This window comes from Microcaecilia unicolor, chromosome 3 (assembly GCF_901765095.1).
Source record: "Microcaecilia unicolor chromosome 3, aMicUni1.1, whole genome shotgun sequence".
Lineage (NCBI taxonomy): Eukaryota > Metazoa > Chordata > Amphibia > Gymnophiona > Siphonopidae > Microcaecilia > Microcaecilia unicolor.
This window is the reverse complement of record NC_044033.1, coordinates 370,401,220-370,424,552: the sequence shown is the minus strand read 5'-3', so window position 1 is coordinate 370,424,552 and position 23,333 is coordinate 370,401,220. Positions and strand designations below refer to the sequence as shown.

The following is a 23,333-nucleotide window of genomic DNA, read 5'->3' as shown; positions in this document are numbered from 1 at the left end:
GACAATCTCTCCCAATCTTCATTTGAATAGAAGGGTCAAAAATTCAAGTGGGGGTGTGAGACCATCAAAGATGAGTGCCTAGCCAGTGGCCACACTCCTTAGCAACTATTGAATATGCCTTTTCTGTAACATTATTATTTGATATTCTAATATTGTCTATTATAATTTTTATTCCATTTCATGTGATGCTCCCTTATGTTCTGTATTTATTTTGTTTTCTATATGAGGTGCCCCTGATGAAGGCCTGCATGCCGAAACATGGCCCGTGTTGGGTTTTTACCTGTATGTTGCAAGTGAAAGTTCTAACACACAATAAGATTTAGAATATTTTTGAATGAGGGACTTAACTAAAACCCAGTCAATAGGCAAAAAAAATCTGACCAGATCCTATCACCAGCTATCTTAGCTGTATTAATGACAGCATCAAACCCTACATCTTGAGTTAATTAGGAAATAAAGCTCTGGCCTTTGTGATTTTAATATGAAAGAAAACTGCTAACTCACTAGGTGTAGAATCATCTCCAAAGTGAGAGAAATTCTTTAGTACCAGGGCCATTTTAATAAGGGATAATGTTTGAGAAATCAGCTGTGAATATGTAGAACTCTCATTTTAAACTGCAAGTTCTTTTATATTTGACCCTCTTAACCTCCCAGCTGCTATTTTTGCAATGAACTCAGTCTATGGGAGTCTTGGGACTAAAGTGCTATAAAATCCAGTTCTGCCTTGCAGGTCACAAGGGTGCTATGAATCCTATGAGCTGATTTAAGAGTTTTAAATGTTCCGTCCCAGGCTGTAAAATAACAGAAATGTATCAGCTCTTGACAGTCAACAAGAAATCCCTAAGTACCTGTCTTGATAGAAAACCTCATTGCTCCAACTAAAAGTTTTCAGAGGAAGACCTGATTGGGAATGCTAATACAATTTTAGATTCTTCTTACTGGCCAGCACTAATACTATAAGAAAATTAGTCTTTTAAAAAAAATGTATCAAGATTGCAATAGGACAACAAACCCAATTAGTCAATTTCAGCCCTTTTGTACACTTACAATGAATTCAGCTACCAGGGTGTTATTCACACAAGTGAAAAGAAGAAAACTTAACATATAAAGGAAACTTTCATTACTTTTAGTTGTACTTAGGGAGCAGTAGGAATCAGCAGAAAATTACTGGATCATCCATCTGAGTTGAAGGAAACAGAAATGATCTTATATTTACCCTGGCTGTAATACTGGGAGATGCAGAAAGCAAAAGCAGCCTGGAAGCCACTGACAGGACAAGTCAGTCCAAACCATGAACTTGGGCTTTATGCTCATTTGCTTGCTAAAAATATTCTATTTATTTGTCAAACCTTTATACTGCTGTTCTTCCTAATATTCATGGAGGCAAAGTATATTGTTAGGTATATGTAGTATGAGTACTATTTGTATTTAATTGCATTGTCTAATAGCATTGTGTACTGCCCCCCCCCCCCCCCCCCACACACAAACACAGTTTGCAGTATCCTGTTGTTCTGGCTTCCAAGGCAGTTCAGAATTCAATTTCAGGTGATAAAGTTAGTGCATAAACTGAGAGTGGGACAAGGTCCAGAGAATTTTGAACTATGTTCCTAGAAGTACTTTATGATTTCAGGTGACTCCTGGCTTGTGAGCTTTCCCTATTGGCTCTCAGGTCTGAGTTAGCCTAGGGCCAGCCCTCCTTCTCTGCTCCTGGACTGTGTGAGAGTCCCGGTCTTTCTAGCATGCCTTTGTGATCAGCAGCTGTTCTAGGACGGATCCCTCCTTAATCTACTGTAATTCCATCAAGATTTTTTCACCATCTCCCCAAGTCATTCCCCATTCATTTTTCCTGAGTTACTCCCCCTTATTCCCCTTTGAGTGTTACAGCTTTTTCTCTCAGCTGGGCTGAAGTTCTGGGCATCTCCTTGCCTCTGAAATGGCTATATAGACTCTATGTGCAGAAGGTGATAATTCTGTCCAAGCAGCTGAACTGTAAATTGGATTTTCTTTGTTTATTATGAGTACTACAATAAATAAGATTTTGCTTAAGAACTGAGAGTCTACTGGTAAAGCATCTACATGGGGATGGTTTAGCAGGCTGTTTAAGCCAGGGGCGTAGCCAGATGGCCAATTTTGGGTGGGCCTGAGCCCAAGGTGGGTGGGCATGGAATTCACCCTCCCCTGGTCCCCCTCCAGTTTGCTCTTCTCTCCATCTCTCCCTGCCCACAAACCCCAAATATTAAATACTTGAGTTGGCGAGTATCCCCAAACCCTGCCAGCTGATGATTTCCTCCTTCTCCTTGAGGAGCCATCACTCTTCCAAACGGTAGCCAGCAGCACTTGCCTCAAATTGATGCTGCTGCCGGCAGGCCATGCATGCTCAGTGCTTTTGCATGTGCGAAAACTGAGTATGTGCAGAAGGGCCAGTCTCAACTTCAGCTCAAGGCAAGTGCTGCTGGCTGACATTTGGAAAAGCGAGGGCTGCCCAAGGAGAGAAAGGTTTGGGAATCCCCACCAGCCACAGCAAGAGTGTCACAATTTTGGGTGGGCCTGAGTCCAAAGTGGGTGGGCCCTGGTCCACCCAGGCCCACCTGTGGCTACACTACTGGTTTAAGCCATACTATACTTTGCCTAGAATAGCGCAACTGCCACTTTGAGCCTACACTCACTGTGGTGGTTTCAATAAAATTGAATAACAAATAATTTTAAATATTAGCATGTCCATAAAAGCATACTAAACATCATACATGCCTCACTAACTCCTCTCTCCAACCCTCTAGATAATATTCTCGCCACTGATGTACAATCAGTCAAGTGGAGGAACAGCTTAGTGGTGAGAGCACTGGGCTGACAACCAGTGAAGACTGGAGCAAATCCTGCTGCTACTTGTTTTGCTTTTGGACAAAGCACTTAGCCCTCCATTTTCTCGTACAAACTTAGGGGGCCCTTTTACCAAACAGTGCTAAAAAATGGCCTGCAGTAGCCCCAACATATGTCTTTCCCATGCGCTGAGGCCACTCTTAGCGTTGCCAGTAAATGGCAGATTTTTTAATTTTTCAGATAATGGCCACATGCTAATTTCTAGATTCTTCACTTCCAAAAATTCCCACTAGATGAAAACATCTTGTTTACAGATGTAGTTCTGCATAAAATCAGGGGCAAACCCAAGACAATCTTATTCAGTTCTGGAAGGAAAAAGGCCTCACAGAGCTCCTAGATTACAACCATCTAATAGAGCTAAACCAGATCATAACGATCCTCTGTTCATCATTGGCCAAGAAAAAAACCTTCCGATGATTGAATATTTCTTAATGTCTCAATATATTTGTTTAGATAATAATATTTGTTTAAATAATTCTATTTAGTATGCCTTTTTTGTGTGTGTGTTTTAGTTTAAATTTCTTTTTATTAGTTTTCAATACAAAGATAAACAAGAGCTCACAACAAAACAACAGATAACACTTTACAGCAAAAAGTAACCCTGGAGCTCATAGGTGAAAACAACTATCCATGTCTAGGTTAAGATAAAAGCAAGAAAAGAGAGAAGAATAGAGGGGAGCTGGAGGAGCCAAATCAGAGTGTAGAGCATGCAAGAGACATGAGACACATCAATATTTATGCGTATCACTGTACAACGTTGAAGTGAGATACAAGCGGTAGCTATTTCTCCCTATAACACACAAACCGAGGAGACTGCTTAGCAAGGTGTGATTCATACTTGTATATTTGAAGCACTAAGTTCCACCATTCCTGAAAGGTGGCTTGCTGTAAGGACTTCCAATGCGAGAAGATTACCTTCAGCGCTAAAGATACCATGGTGTAAGTATCACAAATTTAAAAGTGATTGAGCCAGGAAGGCAAAAAATGTCTACCAACTGTGACCAGACTTCTAACCAGTATTGCCGAATGCATACACAGTCAAATATAAGGTGCTTTAAATTGCTCACTTGAGACAGACAAGACCAACAGATATTAGGGTTGGAGGGGGCAATAACATGCATCTTATAAGGCATGCTGCATCTAGGCCCAAATTTGTGGCACCCAGTTCTAGAATTGTCCTTATGGACTAGATTTAGTAAATGGCTCTCAGAATTTGGCACTTAAAAAAACCACCCCGAGCGCTATTCCATACACAGTTCTCCAAGTTGGGCGCTGTTATAGAACAGTGCTTAGAGACGATTTCCACACCAAACTTTGGGCGCGAGGATTTACACCAGCTGAAATGTGGTGTAAATCCTGGCAAGTAATTTAGGCGCACATCCCCGGTATTCAGTAATACAGCACACACCTTTAGTGAACGCCCTTGACCTGCCCATGCTCCTCCCATAGCCACACCACCTTTTGAGTTGCACACTATAAGATTTGCATGCAGGTCTTTACAGAATAGTGCAGAGCAAGATGCTTGCACAAATCCAATTGTTGCCAATTAATGCCAATAATTGATTGTTAGCACACACATCTCAGAATAGCACACACTTTTGCATGCCATTTATAGAATCTGGGGGCATATGTATAGCTAAGCAGTTTAATTTAGGCCAGAAAAAAATGCGGTCTTGAATGACATCATTCACCTATTCATATGGGGATAAAGGCGGTGTCAACATTTACACACCAAATATGCACACAAATGCAAATGATTAGAATACTAGTATGTACATGTGTGCACATACATGTATCAATGCCAAAATCCTCTTAAGTACTATTCTTTGAATACATGCATATTATACACAGAGTGTATTTGAGAGGTGTCATCTACATGGTCTGAGTCTGGGTGGAGCATGGGCAGGGCACAAACGTATGCACCTATGTTCAGCAACTAAGGGCGGGCCTTTACACCAGCTCTATGGCGTAAATACTGTGTCTAAATTATAGGTGGGTATATACCCTGTTACACAAGCATTCTATAAAGGAAAGTAGGTGTGTGAGGGATTGAGTGGTACAGAGGTAGGTTTCCTTAGGAATACTCTCTCACTGATGCTGATAGTGAGCCACCTTAGGGTAGGTGGCATTTATCTGCTGAGTCAGAGGGGTGAGGCTCAGGCTGGGAGGAGATTAAATGCCCAATAGCAGAACAGATCAGAGAGGCCCCAAGTGAAGGTGTCTCCAAGGTGGAGCCCCTGAAACAAGCCTCCAAGAGAGTGGCCCTCTTTAAGGACCCCCCAGCATAAGCAGAAAGAAGGCTACAGTACCTGAGAGAAGTGCCAGGGAAGAGGAGTAGCCTGAGCCTATGTGTTTCCCTGGGGTGGGAAACTGTGTGTGTTCTACTCAGCCTCCAGGAGTTAATGATGCATCTAAGGAAGACTGCCAAGGTAGGAGATAACCTTAATAACCTTGAAGTATATTCAGAAAGTACCTGATTTTGGTGTATACCTAGACAGAGCCCAAGACAGCGTAAGGAGCCACTGTGTTTGGGCCCAGCTAGGAGCCAGTCCTGTTAAGAGTATTACTATATTGAGAGGGAGAGAGAGAGACAAAGACTAATCAAAAGGACTAATCCTGTGAAGTAACGGCTGATTACTGTCCCTCTGTGTAAGTAAATAAAGGGCCTGATATTTAGCCAGCAGTATTCAGCATTTTGCTGACCACTGCAACATTACACCTGGAAATTCAATGCCGGGTCATGTCTAGGCACCAGCATTGAATTTCCAGATTTCTGGAGCCGGCTAAAGCATAGCTGGATAAGGGCAATATTCAGCACTTAACTAGCTATGGGGCACTGCAGTAGACTTCACATAAATGCTCCCAGTTACACATCTCACCGTTGTTCACTTATCTCGTCTACCGAGCTCCCCAAAACCCACTACACCCAACTGTACACCACTACAATAGCCCTTATGAGTGAAGTGGGCACCTATATATGGGTACAATGGGTTTCTGGTGAGTTTTGGAGGGTTCACAGTTTCCACCAGAATTATAACAGGTAGGGGGAGGTATGGGCCTGGTCCATCTGTCTGCAGTGCACTGCACCCACCACTAGACTACTCCAGGGACCTGCATGCTGCTCTAATGGACCTGAGTATAACATTTGAGGCATACAGGCTGGTAAGTAATGTTCTTAATCACATTTTGGGGGTGGGGGGTGGGAGGGGGTTAGTGACAACTGGGGTAGCAAGGGGAGGTCATCCCTGATTCCCTCTAGTGGTCATCTGGTCATTTAGGGCACATTATTATTTTTTTTTTTTTTTGGGGGGGGGGTTATTCGTTAATAAAACAGGTCTAGACCAAAACGTCCAACTTGTAGTCCTGGTTGTCTTTGTTTTGTTCCATTATAGAGAAAAACGTCCTAAGTGTTAGGAATGCCCAGATCCCCCCCTTAACATGCTCCCTTGTGATTTGAATGGACTTCATAGAACAACGTCTAAAAATTGGTTTCGAAAATATCAAGTTGGATGTTTTTGTGGGGAAAACATCCAAATGCAGATTTATGCCATTTTTATTGCATGTTTTTTCAGTTTTGAAAATGAGCCACGTTAGTAACATAGTAAATAACAGCAGATAATGTCCATCCAGTCTGCCCAGCAGTCACATTTATTATCAATTCATGATTAAACCAACAATGAATGTGATATAAAATACCTGATCAAGGTCTTTCTTTGGCATTTATGGAATAAAAATAAATAAAAAGACACGGATCTGCCCTCAAAATGACTTAACAAGATAATGCAGATTAGTGATAAAAAGAGAAGTGGTCTATTAAACAGTTACCCGACATGGCCACGTTTCGCCCACAAGATGCATCAGGGGTTAAAACTAAAAATAAAAACATACATAAAAATCCTCTTAATGACATAAATAGTTACTTAAGTACAATAAACTAAAACAATTCAGCTTAAATAACATAAACAAAAGGTACTTACATACATAGGACAGGTATATACAGTGTGATGATGTGTGCATATAAACGAGCTACTGCTAAAAAGGATGTGAGCAAAATCTAAATAAATAAATAAATAAATAAAAATATTAAATATGTGCATAAATGCTCTGTGCAGTAATATCAGTACCAATACAAAACCACTAAGCTATATATTGGTACCATTCAAAATTGTGTCTCGGTGCACATTGCTAAACAAGAAATCAACTACTTATAAACCTATCTAAAAAGGGGTTTAAACAGAGTTTTCCCCTAATAGTCAATTTTTTGCAACCACCTGTAATAGAATTAATATAAGTAGAAAAATACCATAAAAAACATAAGAGCTTAGTCAAAACCTGGTAGCTCAATAAAAAAGTGATAAAACCCCCAAATCAGCAAAAGTTAGTTACTTACACACCACTCTACTCTTCACAGGTCTGCCACTAGGAGTGAGTATATGTATGCTGTTTGTCACAGAAAAGAAGTGCAGACCTGGCAGTTGCTGTAGCCAGAAGGATGGTAGGCTGAACAGAGAGAGGAGTAACCAGCAGAAGAAAGGAGGTATTGATGCCTTTGTACAAGTCATTGGTGAGTGGAGGAGTGGCCTAATGGTTAGTGCAATGGGTTGCAGACGTGTGGAACTGAGTTCAATTCCCACTGCTGCGTGACAACCAGTAGTGGGTTGAAATACTGGGGAACCAGGTTCAAGTCTCTCTGCAGGTCCATATAACTTAGATTGTGTCCCATTAGGGCAGGGGCGTAGCCAGACAACAGCTTTTGGGTGGGCCTAGGCAAGAATTGGGTGGGCACCAAGTGTTCTCTCTCTCCCCCCCCCCCCAAAAAAAAACAAATTATCTCAGCTGGTGGGAAAACGCTTCTTTCCACCTTGGCAGCAGGCATGCACTGAAAACTGAGCATGCACAGATGCCGGTGTTGTGGAGAGTAGCATTTTCATTACCATCAGGGGGAAATCTTCAGCTGGCGGTGCTTGGGATTCCCACCAGTTACCACTAAACATGTGCTACTGTTGGGTGGGCCTGAGCCATAAATGGGTGGGCCCTGGCCTACCCAAGCCCACCTGTGGCTACGCCACTGCATTAGGGACCGTGCAAAGTACCTGCAATAGGAATTGTAAACCGCATAGTTGCCCTCCGCTTTATTTATTCATTAACCGCATTTATATAACTTGCGGTATATCAAAGGCTGAAAATAGGTAAATAAAATAAATAAATCTTGCTAAGGATGTTAAAAGACTTGAAGTGGTCCAGAGAAAGGTGATTGTGCCAAAAGACATATGAGAAAAGATTGGAAGACCTGAATATATATACCCTAGAGGAATGAAGGGACAGTGGAGGTACACTGGATTCCAGGAAATTCACTATCCTTTCCTTCAGCAATGCTTCCATTACTTTTCCAATAACCAACTTGAGGCTTACCAACCTGTAGTTTCCCGCTTCTTCTCTGTCACTATTTTTGTGAAGAGCAACCACAGTTGCTCTTCTACAATCCCTCGGAACCTCTCCCATCTCCAAGGATTTATTAAATAAATCTTTAAGAGGACCCACCAGAAGCTCTCTGAGCTCCCTTAATATCCTAGGATGGATCTCATCCGGTCCCATGGCTATGTCCACCTTCAATATTTCAAGTTATTCATAAACAGTTTCTTCCATGACTGGTGCTATATCCACTCCATTCTCATATGTACCTTTGCCAGTCAATCATGGTCGTTCTCCAGGATTTTCTTCTGTGAACACAGAACAGAAGTATGTTTAGCACATTTGCTTTTTCCTCATCATTCTCTGCATCTTTCAGTTTCACAATTCCAATTTTAGCCTTCCTCCTTTCACTAATATACCTTGTCTCCCCTCCTTATATTTCTAGCCATTTGTTCTTCCGCTTGTGCTTTCACCAGACGTATATCTGTCTTGGCTTCTTTCAGTTTCATCCGGTATTCTTTTCTATGTTCCTCTTCTTGAGTTTTTCTGAATTCACGAACGTAAACTCTTTTGCCTTTATTTTCTCAGCCACTTGCTTGGAGAACCATATTGGTTTCCTTTTTCTTTTGCTTCTATGTACTTTTTTTTGTTTTGTTACATTTGTACCCCGCGCTTTTCCCAATCATGGCAGGCTCAATGCGGCAGGCAATGGAGGGTTAAGTGACTTGCCCAGAGTCACATGGAGCTGCCTGTGCCAGGAATCGAACTCAGTTCCTCAGTTCCCCAGGACCAAGGTCCACCACCCTAACCACTAGGCCACTCCTCCACTTTCCTCACATAAAGGTCAGTAACCATTTTTATAGCTCCTTTCAGCCTAGACCACTGTCTTTCCTCTTCTCATATGTCTTCCCATCCCATCAGCTCTTTCTTCAGGTATTCCCTCATTTTGCTAAAGTCAGCATGTTTGAAATCCAGGACTTCGAGCTGTGAATGGCTGCCCTCCGCTTTATTTATTCATTAACCGCCTTTATGAAGAGATTCACCCAAGGTGGTGTACAGCAGGTACAGTTTGACATAAAACTTTCAATTTTGTTAACAGCATAACAATAGTAAAATAACCAAGAATAAACATAAATACAATAAATGAGGTAAACTTGAAATCAGTAAATTGAAATCTAATAAAAGAACTACCGTGACAGAGTATCAAAAATATACACATTTAACAGCACTGGAATTCAAATACCAGAGATATAATACAATGTTAGCATAATATTAATGATACACCTAATAAGCACGTATTAGAACATTCAACTAACATAGACATGATGCTAAAGATTTTCTACAATACGGCTTACCATATAGCTGAGGGACCAAGAGCAGATATAACTGTTATATCAAAGCAAACTGATCACTACTGCCCAGGTGGACACCCACTCGGACATTAGATCCCCTTTTGTGAGTACCAAATCCAGCGTCACTCCTTCCCTCGTGAGTTCTGTCATCATTTGTCTGAGCAGAGCACTTTGAAAGGCATACATGATCTCTCTACTTCATTCCAATTCAACAGATGGAACTTTACAATCTTCATCTGGCAGGATGAAATCTTCCAGCAATAGTGCCTTCCCTTTTTTTCCCCCAACTTTGGGATATATATATACAACCAGATCTTTATCAAGCTACTCTGATTGTGTCGGAGGTCTGTAGACAACACCCATGTAGACAGAGGTTCATCTTCTCTTTTCAAGGCAATCCATATTGTTTCTTCCTTTTCCAAGGTTCCCTGTATTTCAGTTGCTTTGATATTGTTTCTCACATACAGAACTACTCCTCCACCTTTCCGACTATCTCTCTCCTTCCTAAATAGATTATAGCCCAGCAGGGGCGTATCTGAGGTTCGGCGGTAGGGGGGGGCAGGGGCTAGAGTGAGGGGGCATATTATAACCCCCCCCTACCGCTGCTGGTGTCCCCGCCGTCGTTGTCATCGTCGTCAACCCTCCCCCCTACCGCCATTAACCCTCCCCCGCCTACCGCCAACCCTTTCCCCGCCTACCGCCATCACCTACTCCCGAGGTCCGCTCCTGCCATTTTTTTAAACTATTACTTCAGCTGGCGGGGGACCCCAACCCCCGCCAGCTCAGCCGAGGTCTTCTTTAACTTCTTCATCCTCGTGCTGTTAAAGCTGCATGATGCATCCTTCCAGTTGGACGGAGTTTGACGTCGCAGCACGTTGACGTCTGTACAACGTGCTGCGATGTCAAACTCCGTCCAACTGGAAGGATGCATCATGCAGCTTTAACAGCACGAGGATGAAGAAGTTAAAGAAGACCTCGGCTGGGCTGGTGGGGGTTGGGGTCCCCCGCCAGCTGAAGTAATAGTTTAAAAAGCCGGCAGGAGCGGACCTCGGGGTAGGTGACGGCGGTAGGCGGGGAAAGGGTTGGCGGTAGGCGGGGGAGGGTTAACGGCGGTAGGGGGGTCCAGGGCGAAATCTGCGGGGGCTCAGGCCCCTGTGGCCCCACGCAGATACGCCCCTGTAGCCCAGTATGTTTGCATCCCATTCATGTGAATCATTGAACCATATTTCCGTGATAGCAATATCTAAATCTGCCTCTAACATCAGGGCTTGCAGATCATGAAATTTATTGCTTAGACTGTGAGCGTTTGTGATCACTGCTATCCAGTTACATTTCAGTGACAGTCTCATCTTCTGTATACTTTTTCGTTTAGTCTCACCTTCTACTATGTTGTAAAGAAGTGAATTGCTAAGATTGTTGTTTACATTGCTTTCTTTACTACTGTCACATCTTCTAGTTTAAATGCCTAGAAACATACTGTCTGAATTTCTCACCAAGGATTCTTTTTCCTGCCATAGTGAGATGCAGCCCATCATTACAATATAGTCTTTTGTTTTTCCATGTATTGCCCCATCCTCCTATATACCTAAAACCTTCTTGGTGACATTAGGCTTTGAGCACCTATTGAAGTTAGAGGCCAACCTAATGTCAGTTTTGGTTATGGTGCTGAAACTGACCTAAAATCCTTTTTCTGCCTGTTTTTGGTTTCGGACAAAAGATTCTGGCCATGGTTTTAGTTTTGGTTGAAACTGACCATGTGTTTTTGGTGGAAGCCGAAAATTTGTGCTTTGTTCTGCTTGTCTCCCTCGCTCCAAACAGGAGTTGCCTTTCCTCCCTGTAGGTGCCCTCCTTGGGCTTATCTTACAATTCCTGGTGGTCTAGGGGTGTAGTCAGGACAGGAGTAATTTCCAGTCGCTCCTGCTGATGCTGGCTCTGTTCTCAAAATGGCTGCTATTACCTCTAGTGGTAATCTTGTGAGACTGCTGCAGACATTTTGAGAGTAGCACTGACATGAAGATTACTCGTGCCCTGCACCACTAGTCCATGAGGGATTGTAAGGTAGTCGGGGGGAAGGGGGGAAAACAACTCTGTATTTTTTTTTCTGGTGTGTAATGCGATTGTAAGTAATGAATTTATGACTTTGCTTAATAGTTTATATGGTAAATAGAGTGCTCCAAATAAATGCTTTTGATACAAAAGTTTAGCAGGAATTTAAATCTATAAATTTGGGATGATAAGCTCCTTAGGAATTAGCCTTTCTGAGAAGATATGACATTGGCTGTCACTCCTAATGTGGCACAAAGTCCGCCATTGTAAAAGCACTGTGGCTTTTAGTTTCAGTTTTCATTAGCTGAGGTCCATGTGTGCAGAGGCTATTTTGCTTGGAGGTAAGATAGTCTTTCATTATAAACATTCTGGCTTGGATACTATTTGGGTGATTCTAAAGAATTTCCAGGCTCTGTTGGGTTCAATGAAGATGCAGCGTTTTAATCAAATTTTTGGCGTGCAGAAGCTAGATTCTATTAGAAAGGAACCTGCAGTGATTGTTTTCAAGCACAAGTACTGGTCAAACTTATAGTGTTAGAATGGAAATTATATTACAGTGAAATTAAGTTTATATATTAGAAAATAATCAGAGAAATGTATTGCTCTTGATTGTAATTTTTCAGAGCATACAGTCCTCGCATTCAGTAACCTGAATAGGATTTTTTTATTCTGGATTATGCATCAGGCTAGTATAATATCCACAGTGTAGACCAGTGTCTGGACTCTTTTACCCTGTTTTAGTAAGAATCTATATCATGCTTGTTCTTTAAATACAAAATGGGAAACATCTCAAAGCTACTTTCTCTTATCATTTCTGCACAATTTGGGTAAGCATAAAAAGCTGGTAATCATGATTTTTTTTACATGTTCTCACAAAGTTCCTGTCTCAGAGGATATTTAACTACACCTGAATGGACTTCGGAGCCTAAATGTGCCAGACTTGTTGAGAAGTCTTTGTTAAAATGGCTCTCCTAGTTGTCAGTCTGTGCTTGCAGTTCCTGGGACTGGAGGGTAACAATCTCCTTTGAGTTTAGCAGAGGGCTGCTGACTGCAAGCAATGAAAATCCCCAGTGGGCCTCATTGGTTCACATTCACACAACCGAACTTCAGTTTTTGGTTTCGATTGAAACCAGGCAATACGAATCGGCCGTAGTTTTGATTTCGGCCAAAAATGTTTACACAGTTTCGATAGCAGTTTTGGTTTCGGCCGAAAGTGGTTACACAGTTTCAATAGCAGTTTTGGTTTCAGCCGAAACTGAAAAACCTAGTTTCAGTAAGCCTCTAATTGAAGTTCTCAATATCTTGTAATATTTCTTCTCTCTTTCCATAAGTAGTTAGAACGTCACAAAGGCTACCAATGGTTTTAACCCCTCCCCAAGCTTCTGGAAAGCTCTCTGCACTACAAGTGGGGTATTATTGGCTAGGTCATTTGTTCCAAGTGGATAACATCATCATCAGTGTTAGAATCCTTAGTCTCTTCTCCGATTAAAGTCAGTATTTGCCTGGTACTCCTGGTAGGTGAGAATCCTGAAGGCATTTTACTTTGTTGGGCCCCTTCAACTGTGTTCCAAAGTTAATGCCTCTGAAAATGGAATCCCTTAGCAGCAGCACCTTCAGAGTATTTTCTAATGGTTCTTCTTCCACCCCCATCCCGCTCTCTGTTGGGGTTCCTCAAGGATCTGTCCTTGGACCGCTTCTTTTCTCGATCTACACCTCTTCCCTGGGCTCGCTGATCTCATCACATGGTTTCCAGTACCATCTCTATGCTAATGACACCCAGCTTTATCTCTCCACTCCCGACATCACAGTCGAAACCCAGGCCAAAGTTTCGGCCTGCCTCTCAGACATCGCTGCCTGGATGTCCAACCGGCATCTGAAACTGAACATGGCAAAGACCGAGCTCCTTGTCTTTCCACCCAAACCCTCTTCTCCTCTTCCCCCACTTTCCGTCTGTGTTGACAACGCCCTCATCCTCCCCGTCTCTTCAGCCCGCAATCTCGGAGTCATCTTCGACTCCTCCCTCTCCTTCTCTGCCCATATCCAGCAGACAGCTAAGACCTGTCGCTTCTTCCTCTTTAATATTAGCAAAATTCGCCCATTCCTCTCTGAACAGACCACCCGAACCCTTGTCCACTCGCTCGTTACCTCTCGTCTTGACTATTGCAACATTCTTCTCGCTGGCCTTCCGCTTAGCCACCTATCCCCCCTTCAATCTGTCCAAAATTCCGCCGCACGTCTTATCTACCGCGTGAATCGATACTCTCATATCACCCCTCTCCTCAAGTCGCTTCACTGGCTCCCGATCCGCTACCATATACAGTTCAAGCTTATCCTATTGACCTTCAAGTGCACTCAATCTGCAGCCCCCCTTTACCTCTCTACCCTCCTCTCCCCGTACATTCCTACCCGTAACCTCCGCTCTCAGGACAAATCACTACTATCTGTACCCTTCTCTACCACCGCTAACTCCAGACTCCGCCCCTTCTGCCTCGCATCACCTTATGCCTGGAACAGACTTCCCGAGCCCATACGCCATGCGCCTTCCCTGCCCATCTTCAAGTCCTTACTCAAAGCCCATCTCTTCTCCCTTGCTTTTGGCGCCTAACCACCTTCCCTACATAGCTTATAACCTTTAGATTGTAAGCTACCTACACTGACTACATAGTTTGTAACCTTTAGATTGTAAGCTCTCTTGAGCAGGGACTGTCCTTCCCCATGCTAAAATTGTACAGCGCTGCGTAACCCTGGCAGCGCTATAGAAATGCTAAGTAGTAGTAGTAGTAGTAGCTTCTTTATCAGTGCTTTGGGGGTGTCTTTTCTCTTGAGTTACCTTTATTGGTTCTGGTTCCACCTCAGTTCTTTTTTCTTGAGCGTCATAATGCTCTAATTGAGCAAAGAAATTAATGTAGGGGCAACAATTGTGAGGGTGGATGTTTCTGTGTCACTGACTTTCTTTTATGTGGTTCTAATGATGCGGTGACCTTGGCCGGTTAAGTGCCGACATCAGCCCTGGAATGCTCCCCAAACAGTCAGTTTTCAGCTTAGTGCTAACTAGTTATTTTGAGCAGCACTAACTGGTTAAGTGAAGCTGAAATTAGCGGTTGGCCCCAAACGGGCAATTTAACCAGCCGGGGGATGTTTCTGGCCTGTTAAATTGTTTTGAATATTGACTCAAAGGTGTTTTGACTTTTACCTACAACCTGTGTGTGAGTGTGGCACTGCTGCTAGCCATGCGGCAACAAAGCACCTAATTTCCTTAACAGAATAGGCACCTTAATCTAGGTGTCCCTTTATAGAATTGTCCTCCATATGGCTGAAAATCGTCAACATAAATATAGCCATCACTGATCAATGGACCCTGCATATTTACCGCTACTGCTTATATGTACAGAGGCAATGAATATATGTATTCTTTCAATACTACAGTTGGTATCTAAAAAAATAATTGGCTACTGCAACTGAACATTGAACCAATGTATCTCAAAGGGTACATATTGTGGGGCATAAGGCAAGACACTATTGATGACGTTACATGTAATCAAAGTGTGTCTTTCTACAGCAACAGAATGGCATATTAAATGATTACATCAAATCTTGAAAACAGAAAATATTTTTAGTTTTCTACTATTGCCAATACTGTTTCTGCATTCTGCCCATAGGTACAGGCTGGGTCATAGCCACATCTTAAATTCTAACTAAGGGTGGCGTCTCCAAATGATTAGGTTTTGCACATACCATGAAAGAAATGAAAATCACTTATAAGCCTGGATATGTTGGGTATGATCTCAGTCTCTCAAATTTTCTGCTGGTGATTGTTTTAATACTACCATTGTGCCACCTGCAGACTTATGGTTTGTGACACAGCTAGCTGTAAAGAGTGGAGGAGTGGCCTAGTGGTTAGAGTACCGGTCTTACAATCCAGAGGTGGCTGGTTCAAATCCCAGTGCTGCTCCTTGTGATCTTGGGAAGTCACTTAACCCTCCATTGCCTCAGATACAAACTTAGATTGTGAGCCCTCCTGGGACAGAGAAATATCAAGAGTACCTGAATGTAACGCACCTTAAGCTGCTACTGAAAAAGGTGTGAGCAAAGTCTAAATAAATAAATATATGTAGGGTTGTGACATAAAAAAAGCAGTATATGATCTCTTTTTTTTTTTTTTTTACCTCCAGGGTTCCACATAGTTTTCTCTAATCCTCTTAATTTTTCCTGATCAATATACATCTGGTGGTGAGCCCAAATGCAGTCACTGGCCTTTCAGAAGAAAAGCTGCACTTGACTAGGAACTGAAACGGCAAATACTGAGAAAAGCAGAGGCGATAACATTTAGACCAGAAGTAGATGGTAGAAATTGGGGAGTGTAATGCTATTTTTATACTTACAGCTGTCTTCCTCTTCAGTAATACATTTCACAACATAACAGGCACAGATGAAGCCAGCAAGCTGGAAAGAAGGTAAGAACATGAGTTTTAGGTTTAAAGTAAATGGATACAACATTAGACTGTGATGGGACTGAGAAGTAATTAAATGAGTATTTAATGTTCACTTCTCCAGCCCTATCAAGTTTCATACTCAGAAGAAAGCACTATCCCCAGGATTCTATATATGGCACCATAATTTCCATGTGGAAATCGAAGCGTATCCTATAGCAATGCGTGTAACTTAATTGATAATTAGCAAATCAGCACTGTTAATTAGAAGTTAACAAGCAATTAGCACTAATTGGTATTAATTAAGATTTACATGCACAACTCACTAAGCGTATTCTGTAATGTGGTGTGCCTAAATTCAAAGTCACATAGTTGAAAAGGGGGTAAGGCCATAGGTGGGGCATGGGCTTTTCTAAAATCTATGCACTTTGTTATAGACTTTTCCTTCTCTGTGCCTAATTTAAACGTTGGGATTTACGCCAAGTTAAACATGGCGTAAATGGCCGCAACTACATTTGAGAGGCGCTCAACGTTATTCTATATACTATGTGGAAATTTAAGCTTAGTCTATAAAATTGAGGTGTGCTTTTTAGAATACACCTAGGCATATATTTTTCCAGGCGGAATTTTCAGGCGCCATATATAGAATCTAGCCCTATGGGGTTAATTCTCAAGAGGTCACCTAACATTGGGCACCGGGATGATGTGTGCTAAGTGCTGATTTTATAACAGCAATTGACTGTGCAATTGCTGTTATAAAATACCAGCATAAATCTGAATGAATGCGTCTAAGTTAAGGCATGAGTACTTTATGCCAGCCAAGTGGCTGGTGTAAATGCTCACATCTACCTGTTGGTAGTTAAGTACATAACTGCAACTATTATATAGCCTTGTACATTATTTCCAGGCATGCCCCTGACACACCCATGCCCCTATCAGGTTCACGGCCACCTTGCAGGTGCACACTCTGGAATTTGCACCTGTGTGATATAGAATACTGACTAAGGGCCAGTTACATGTGTAACTGCTAATTACTGCCAGTTAGTACTAATTATAGCCAATAATTGGTTAACACCAATTAGCAGCTCATTAGCTAATTAAGAGGTCCTTTTACCAAGCTATGGTAAAAAGGGCCCTACGGTAGTGTCAGTGTGTGTATTTGCCATGCGCAGAGGTAGAGAATTCCGTAATTTAGAAGCAGCCACTGAAAGAATCTGTTCCAGAGTTTTGCATAATTGGACCGGATGAAAATTTGGAACATCCAGTAAATAATGATGTTCAGACCTTAGGGCCCTTAAGACTATCACATAGGAACTTCATGATTGAGAGATTGTACACCCATAGCAACATGATTTACTGAACCCGATAGCTAATTGGTAACCAATGTAGCTCATAAAGCAATGGAGTGATGGAATCCAAGTGACCACCTCCTGTCAAAACTCTAGTAGCTGAGTTCTGAGCAATTTGTAAAGGTCTTAATACAGATTTTGGAATCCCTAATACTAATTCTTTGCAAAAATCAAAATGTGGTGCAATCAAAGCATGATAAACTGTACACACATTCTCAAACCTCAGGTACAGTTTTAAACATCGTGACGTTTTCAGTTAAAAAAAAAGACTGAACTATGCTAAAACTATTTTAGCATAGTTCACTGTAAATCCAGTGTAACACCAAGATTACAGACAGAATCTGAAACCGTTATTAAATGACCATTTCAAATAATTGTGTTAGGTATTTGCAAAGCAGGAGATCCACACAAAAACAAAATTTCAGTTTATCCGTATTCAAACACAATTTATTCACAAACATCTATCGTTTTAAAGTCTGGAAGTATAACACTTCTATTGTATCCTTGACTGAGTTAATGGGAACAAAAAACTGAATATTATCAGCATATATTTCATAAGACTAATCTTGTTAATAACCAACAAACAAGCTGAATGTAAAGACTAACCCCCCTGTTTACAAAGTCGCGCTACTGGCTGACGGTGCGTTAATACCGACACAGTCCATTCACTTTGAATGGGCTGTGTCGGCATTGCGTGAGTGTTTTGATGTGATATAGTGTCCGTGCCCACATTTTATTAACTCTCAATAGGTCATTCCAGTCAACCATGTCCTCCTCTTCACCCTCAGTAAACAGCCGTTCTCCGCTCATAATTTCACTGATCCTGTCATTAGACAGCCTGGACTTAGACAAAGAATTAATCACACAATGGAACAACATAATATCCAGATGCTCTGATGTGACAAATTCTTTGTCTTCAAGGAACCGAGGTTCCTTGTTCCATCTTAATCCAGGTGGCACCCGTTGAGCATGACAGAATTATTAAAGTATTTGTACTATATTAGGGGAAAAGTATGGCTACCTGGTGGGCATCTAAGTCCGGGCTGTCTAATGACAGGATCACTGAAATTATGAGCGGAGAACGGATATTTACTGAGGGTGAAGAGGAGGACATGGTTGACTGGAATGACCTATTGAGAATTAATAAAATGTGGGCACGGACCCTATATCACATCAAAACACTCATGGAATACTGTCACGCTCAACGGGTGCCACGTGGATTAACATGGAACAAGGAACCTCGGTTCCTTGAAGACAAAGAATTCGTCACACAATGGAACAACATAATATCCAGATGCTCTCTTGATCTGATGTTATTGACATTAGATAGACTCAAGAAAGATCTTGAAGTACAAAAATTAGATGTGGATTTAAAAATCAGCCAATTAAAAAATAAAGAACCATCAACATTCGAAATGCGATTTCAGCAACACACTCAAATATTGGATAAATACATCACTGAAATACGAGGGCAGAAAGTAGCTAAGTACAAGAGAGATGAATTTGATTATACAAAAGGGTATGTTTATCCTTGGATGGACACCCATAAAAGATCTAGAAGACATTGTAAAATGAAAAGAGTGGGGTTCGTAAACACTTCAAGTGATTCATCTGGTGACGAAGTCAGAGATGCCATTCATCCTGGTAACACCTGATCAGAACACCCCACTGACATCATCAGAAGGGAAGATCCACAGAATGGGGAGTCTTTTTTAGACGCCCAAAATACTGCTGCGCTGACAGACCGGAATGTATCTCAACCGAGGCCAACCAGGAATCGCGCAATCCCAAAGAGTAGTTTACAACTTATCTTCTAAAAATCTGACACCAGCTCAAAATCAGATACTTCAATTGGGACTATCCTTCGTGCCTACTAATTATTATGATTCTTTTACCATGCGATGTAGTTTACAAAAATTTTTCAGGAAAATAAAATTAAGGGCTTTTTTTGACAAACAGAAATCAGAGGATGAAACACCCTGTTTGGATGAAGAGGAGCCAAATAAAACGTTTATGTCAGAACATAAATTACCCTCTACGTGCTTACCACCGGGACTTCCTGAACCAATCATTGAGGCATTTTCACAATTAGTTTTGTAAGACTTATCAGTTATGGAGAAGGAAAAATTCAGCACTCCGTTCAATTTGAGCCAGAAACATCGGCAGGCACTTGATGAGTTAAGTCGGGATGACAGCATTATCATTTTGAAAGCAGATAAAGGAGGGGGTGTTGTGGATATGACATACGACAATTAACCGATACTCAATACTACAGTAAACTTGATTCTGATCCTACTAAAACCAATCAGGAGGAAGTGCACTTAATGTTAACTAAGGCAGCCGAGGACGGCACCATTACAATAAAGGAGTTTAAGTACCTGTTCAACAAACATCCATGCATTCCCCAAATTTATTTTGTGCCGAAAATTCATAAAACATTACACAGTCCACCAGGGCATCCTATTGTATCGAGTAGGGATTCATTAAATGAACCGTTGTCCCAATATTTGGATTATTATCTACAGCCGCTCATTGCAGATATACCATCTTATGTGAGAGATTCAGCCCATCTGATTAGTTTACTCAAAACTGTAGATATACACGAAGAATCGATCACTTTGATCTCTATGGATGTTATTTCCTTATATACCAAGATTCCTCATCAGGAGGCGATGGATTTAGTTATTACACAGTTATCATCATTAGACCTCTCTTCAGCTAAAATTCATCTGCTAACAGAAATGACCAAAAGGGTCTTGCGGAAGAATTCTTTTCAGTTTGAAGGCACTAATTATATACAGCTACACAGGGTAGGCCACTGTAGCCCCCACTATAGCCTGTTTGTATATGGCCAATTTTGAACATTTATACATACATGGGTGCAGATTCAGTCAAGATATCAAAATTTGGAAAAGATTTATTGACGATGTTTTCCTGGTTTGGACAGGTGACTCCGCAAGGCTTCAAGAATTTCTGATATACGTTAACATGTGTGACACCAATATAGCCTTTGAGTCTACAGTAGGAGGTTCCTCCATCAATTTTTTGGATATTAATATCTCAGTCTTCAACCGGAAGTTTGATAATAAACTATATAGGAAATCTACTGATACCAATACAATAATATTACATTACAACAGTTTTCATCCTAAGTCAGTAAAAACTGGCATTCCTATCAGCCAGTTTTTAAGAATCAGGAAATTATGTGGTTATCAAGATAATTTTGATGAGGAAGCTCGTCATATGTTCGAGAGGTTTAGGGCACGGGGATATCCCCCAAAGTCAGTGAAGATGGCACGCAAAAGGGCATCCAACACTCACAAACAATGGCTTTTAACTCCCAGAAAGGAACAATCTATTAATGAACAGAATAGGCTCACTTGCATACTACCATATTCCAACAGAATGGCTGTACAACGGATTATTAGGAAGCACTGGCCCATGCTGTCATTACTAAATTTCTCAGATCTGCCGCTTTTTGCCAACACCAGATTCAAGAATATGGGCGAACTTCTACGTACTCGATCTTGTATAAATAAACCCTTTTTGACAGTACCTAGGGGCAGGCATAAACCGTGTTCAAGATGTGTTTACTGTCAATATATGTGGGCATCTGACCAAGTGGTTCATCCCAAGACTGGACACCCATTCCATCTTACAAGTGACACTGATTGTGAATCTGCCCAGGTTGTATATGGCATCATTTGCCCTTGTAAGAAGTGGTACACTGGCTACACTATACGAAAAATCAAGCAGCTTATAGCCGAACATGTTAGTAACATGAGGATTCAGAAGAGAGAGGCACCTCTGGTAGATCATTGGGCCAATTGTAATCATAACATCTTTGATTTAAGATACGTAGTACTCAAGCAAGTGAAGATGCCACGTGGGGGGAATATCGCTAGGATGCTAAAACGCAAAGAGCAGCGATTGATATTCTTATGGGACACTGTCATCCCTGGGGGCTTGAACCGGGAAGTGGAGTGGCTGCATGAATAATAAGCAAATGACATCAATCTTTAAACAGGATGTAACGTTCTTTTAACGGTTGGTCCCGCAAGAGACAGTCATCCCTCCTTAGAGGTAAGCCTTTAAGATATTATGGAGCTGTGAAAATTATAAGGACTGATAATAATAATATCTGTAATTACAATTCAGTGAGATATATCTTTTGTATTGGGAAAAGTACCTATGGACAGACTAAATAAACGGGATAACAATGTTGTTATATATTGCAGATTGATACCATCCAGAGGGAGTGAGGCCCCTGTACAACTAAGTTCTCCTGATGACGCTATAAACAGCGAAACACATGTTGTGTAGAGAACGAGAGAGAACCATTAAGTATGAGAGATAACCACTCAGTTATGAGTTCATAAGGAGTAATTAAGAACTCTTCTGAAGATTTTTACTCTCACTTTCATTATGAGCACCATCACGTATTAACAGAGCTCCGTTGCTCTACTGATTAGGACCCAACTGAAGTTCAAAAAACACAAGAAAATCCAGCATTAAGCTAAGTACCAGTTTCTGTTATTGGTGATGTATTTTGTATGATGGTCACCGAATTAAGGAAGGTTCATCATTAGAAAAGGATAACGGGTGGTAGGTAGGGCCGAGTGCTATGATGTTGGGTTCCGCTTGTTGCGACTTGCATTTTACTGAGCACTCATCATTCATTATTTAAACAAGCCGTTAAGTCCATTAAAATGGGCAATATTTTTTATTTCTGACATATAATGTAAAATTTGATGAACATAATGTGTAGTGCTTGAAAGGGTGCGGGGAAAAGTTGGGGGTACAGAGAGAGTGACAGTGTGTATATGTGTGTGAGAGAGAGAACTGCTAGGACTATAGAAATGATTTATAGTAGTAGTAGTAGGAGTCCCTGTGACAGTGGCGGGTCATTTGCTCCTTAGCCAGTTGTTTGCGGCAGCAAAGCAGAGCTCGTTTTTGAGTAGCCTGCCCCCCTCCCCCATACATCTTCCTGTAACCTATATGGGGTATGGTGCGGTACTGTTGGACTTCAATGAGTTCACTGTATGTGTGGTGTGTGTGAGCGACATGCTTGGGATACATCCCCGGCGTCGCTGTCCCGCTGTGTGTGTGTGTGTGTGTGTGTGTGTGTGTAAGAGAGAGAGAGAGACAAAGAGGGGCATAATCGAACGCGAACGCCCATCTCCATGGGCATCTATCTCTGAGAACGGGCACGTGAAGGGGCGGGACAGACCGTATTTTCGAAAAAGATGGGCGTCCATCTTTTTTTTTTGATAATACGGTTTATGCTGGGCAAATGCATTGGATTTGTGCGGATTTGAGCTGGGCGGTACCATTTTTCAGTGATAATGGAAACCGAAGGCGCCCAGCTCAAAAACGAATAAATCCAAGGCATTTGGTCGTGGGAGGGGCCAGGATTCGTAGTGCACTGGTCCCCCTCACATGCCAGGACACCAAGCGGGCACCCTAGGGGGCACTTGTAACAATTAAAAAAAAATTAAAATACCTCCCAAGTCCATAGCTCCCTTCCCTTGGGTGCTGAGCTCCCCAAATCCCCCCCAAAACCCACTGCCCACAAATCTACACCATTACCATAGCACTTATGGCTGAAGGGGGGCACCTAGATGTGGGTACAGTGGGTTTTGGGGGCAGTTTGGAGCTCTCCCATTTACCAGCACAAGTGTAACAGGTAGGGGAGGGATGGGCCTGGGTCCACCTGGCTGAAGTCCACTGCAGTGGCGTTCCTGGCCTGGATGGCACCTGTGGTGGAGCGCCGATGCGCCCCCCCCCGCTAAATGACACCTTCACCCCCCCTCCGGCGAAATGACACCCCCTCCGGGTGCACGCCTCTGGGGGGGGGGGTGCCGCGG

General features: G+C 42.0%; 1 protein-coding gene across 1 annotated transcript in view; it reads right to left on the bottom strand.

The window, feature by feature from the left end:
- Positions 1-23,333, bottom strand: part of NKAIN2 (sodium/potassium transporting ATPase interacting 2) — a 716,137-nt gene that overhangs the window by 89,245 nt on the left and 603,559 nt on the right. Inside the window, exon 5 of the mRNA XM_030195117.1 lies at positions 16,070-16,130. Coding sequence (XP_030050977.1) covers positions 16,070-16,130 — 61 coding nt within the window. The remainder of the gene's footprint in view (positions 1-16,069; positions 16,131-23,333) is intronic.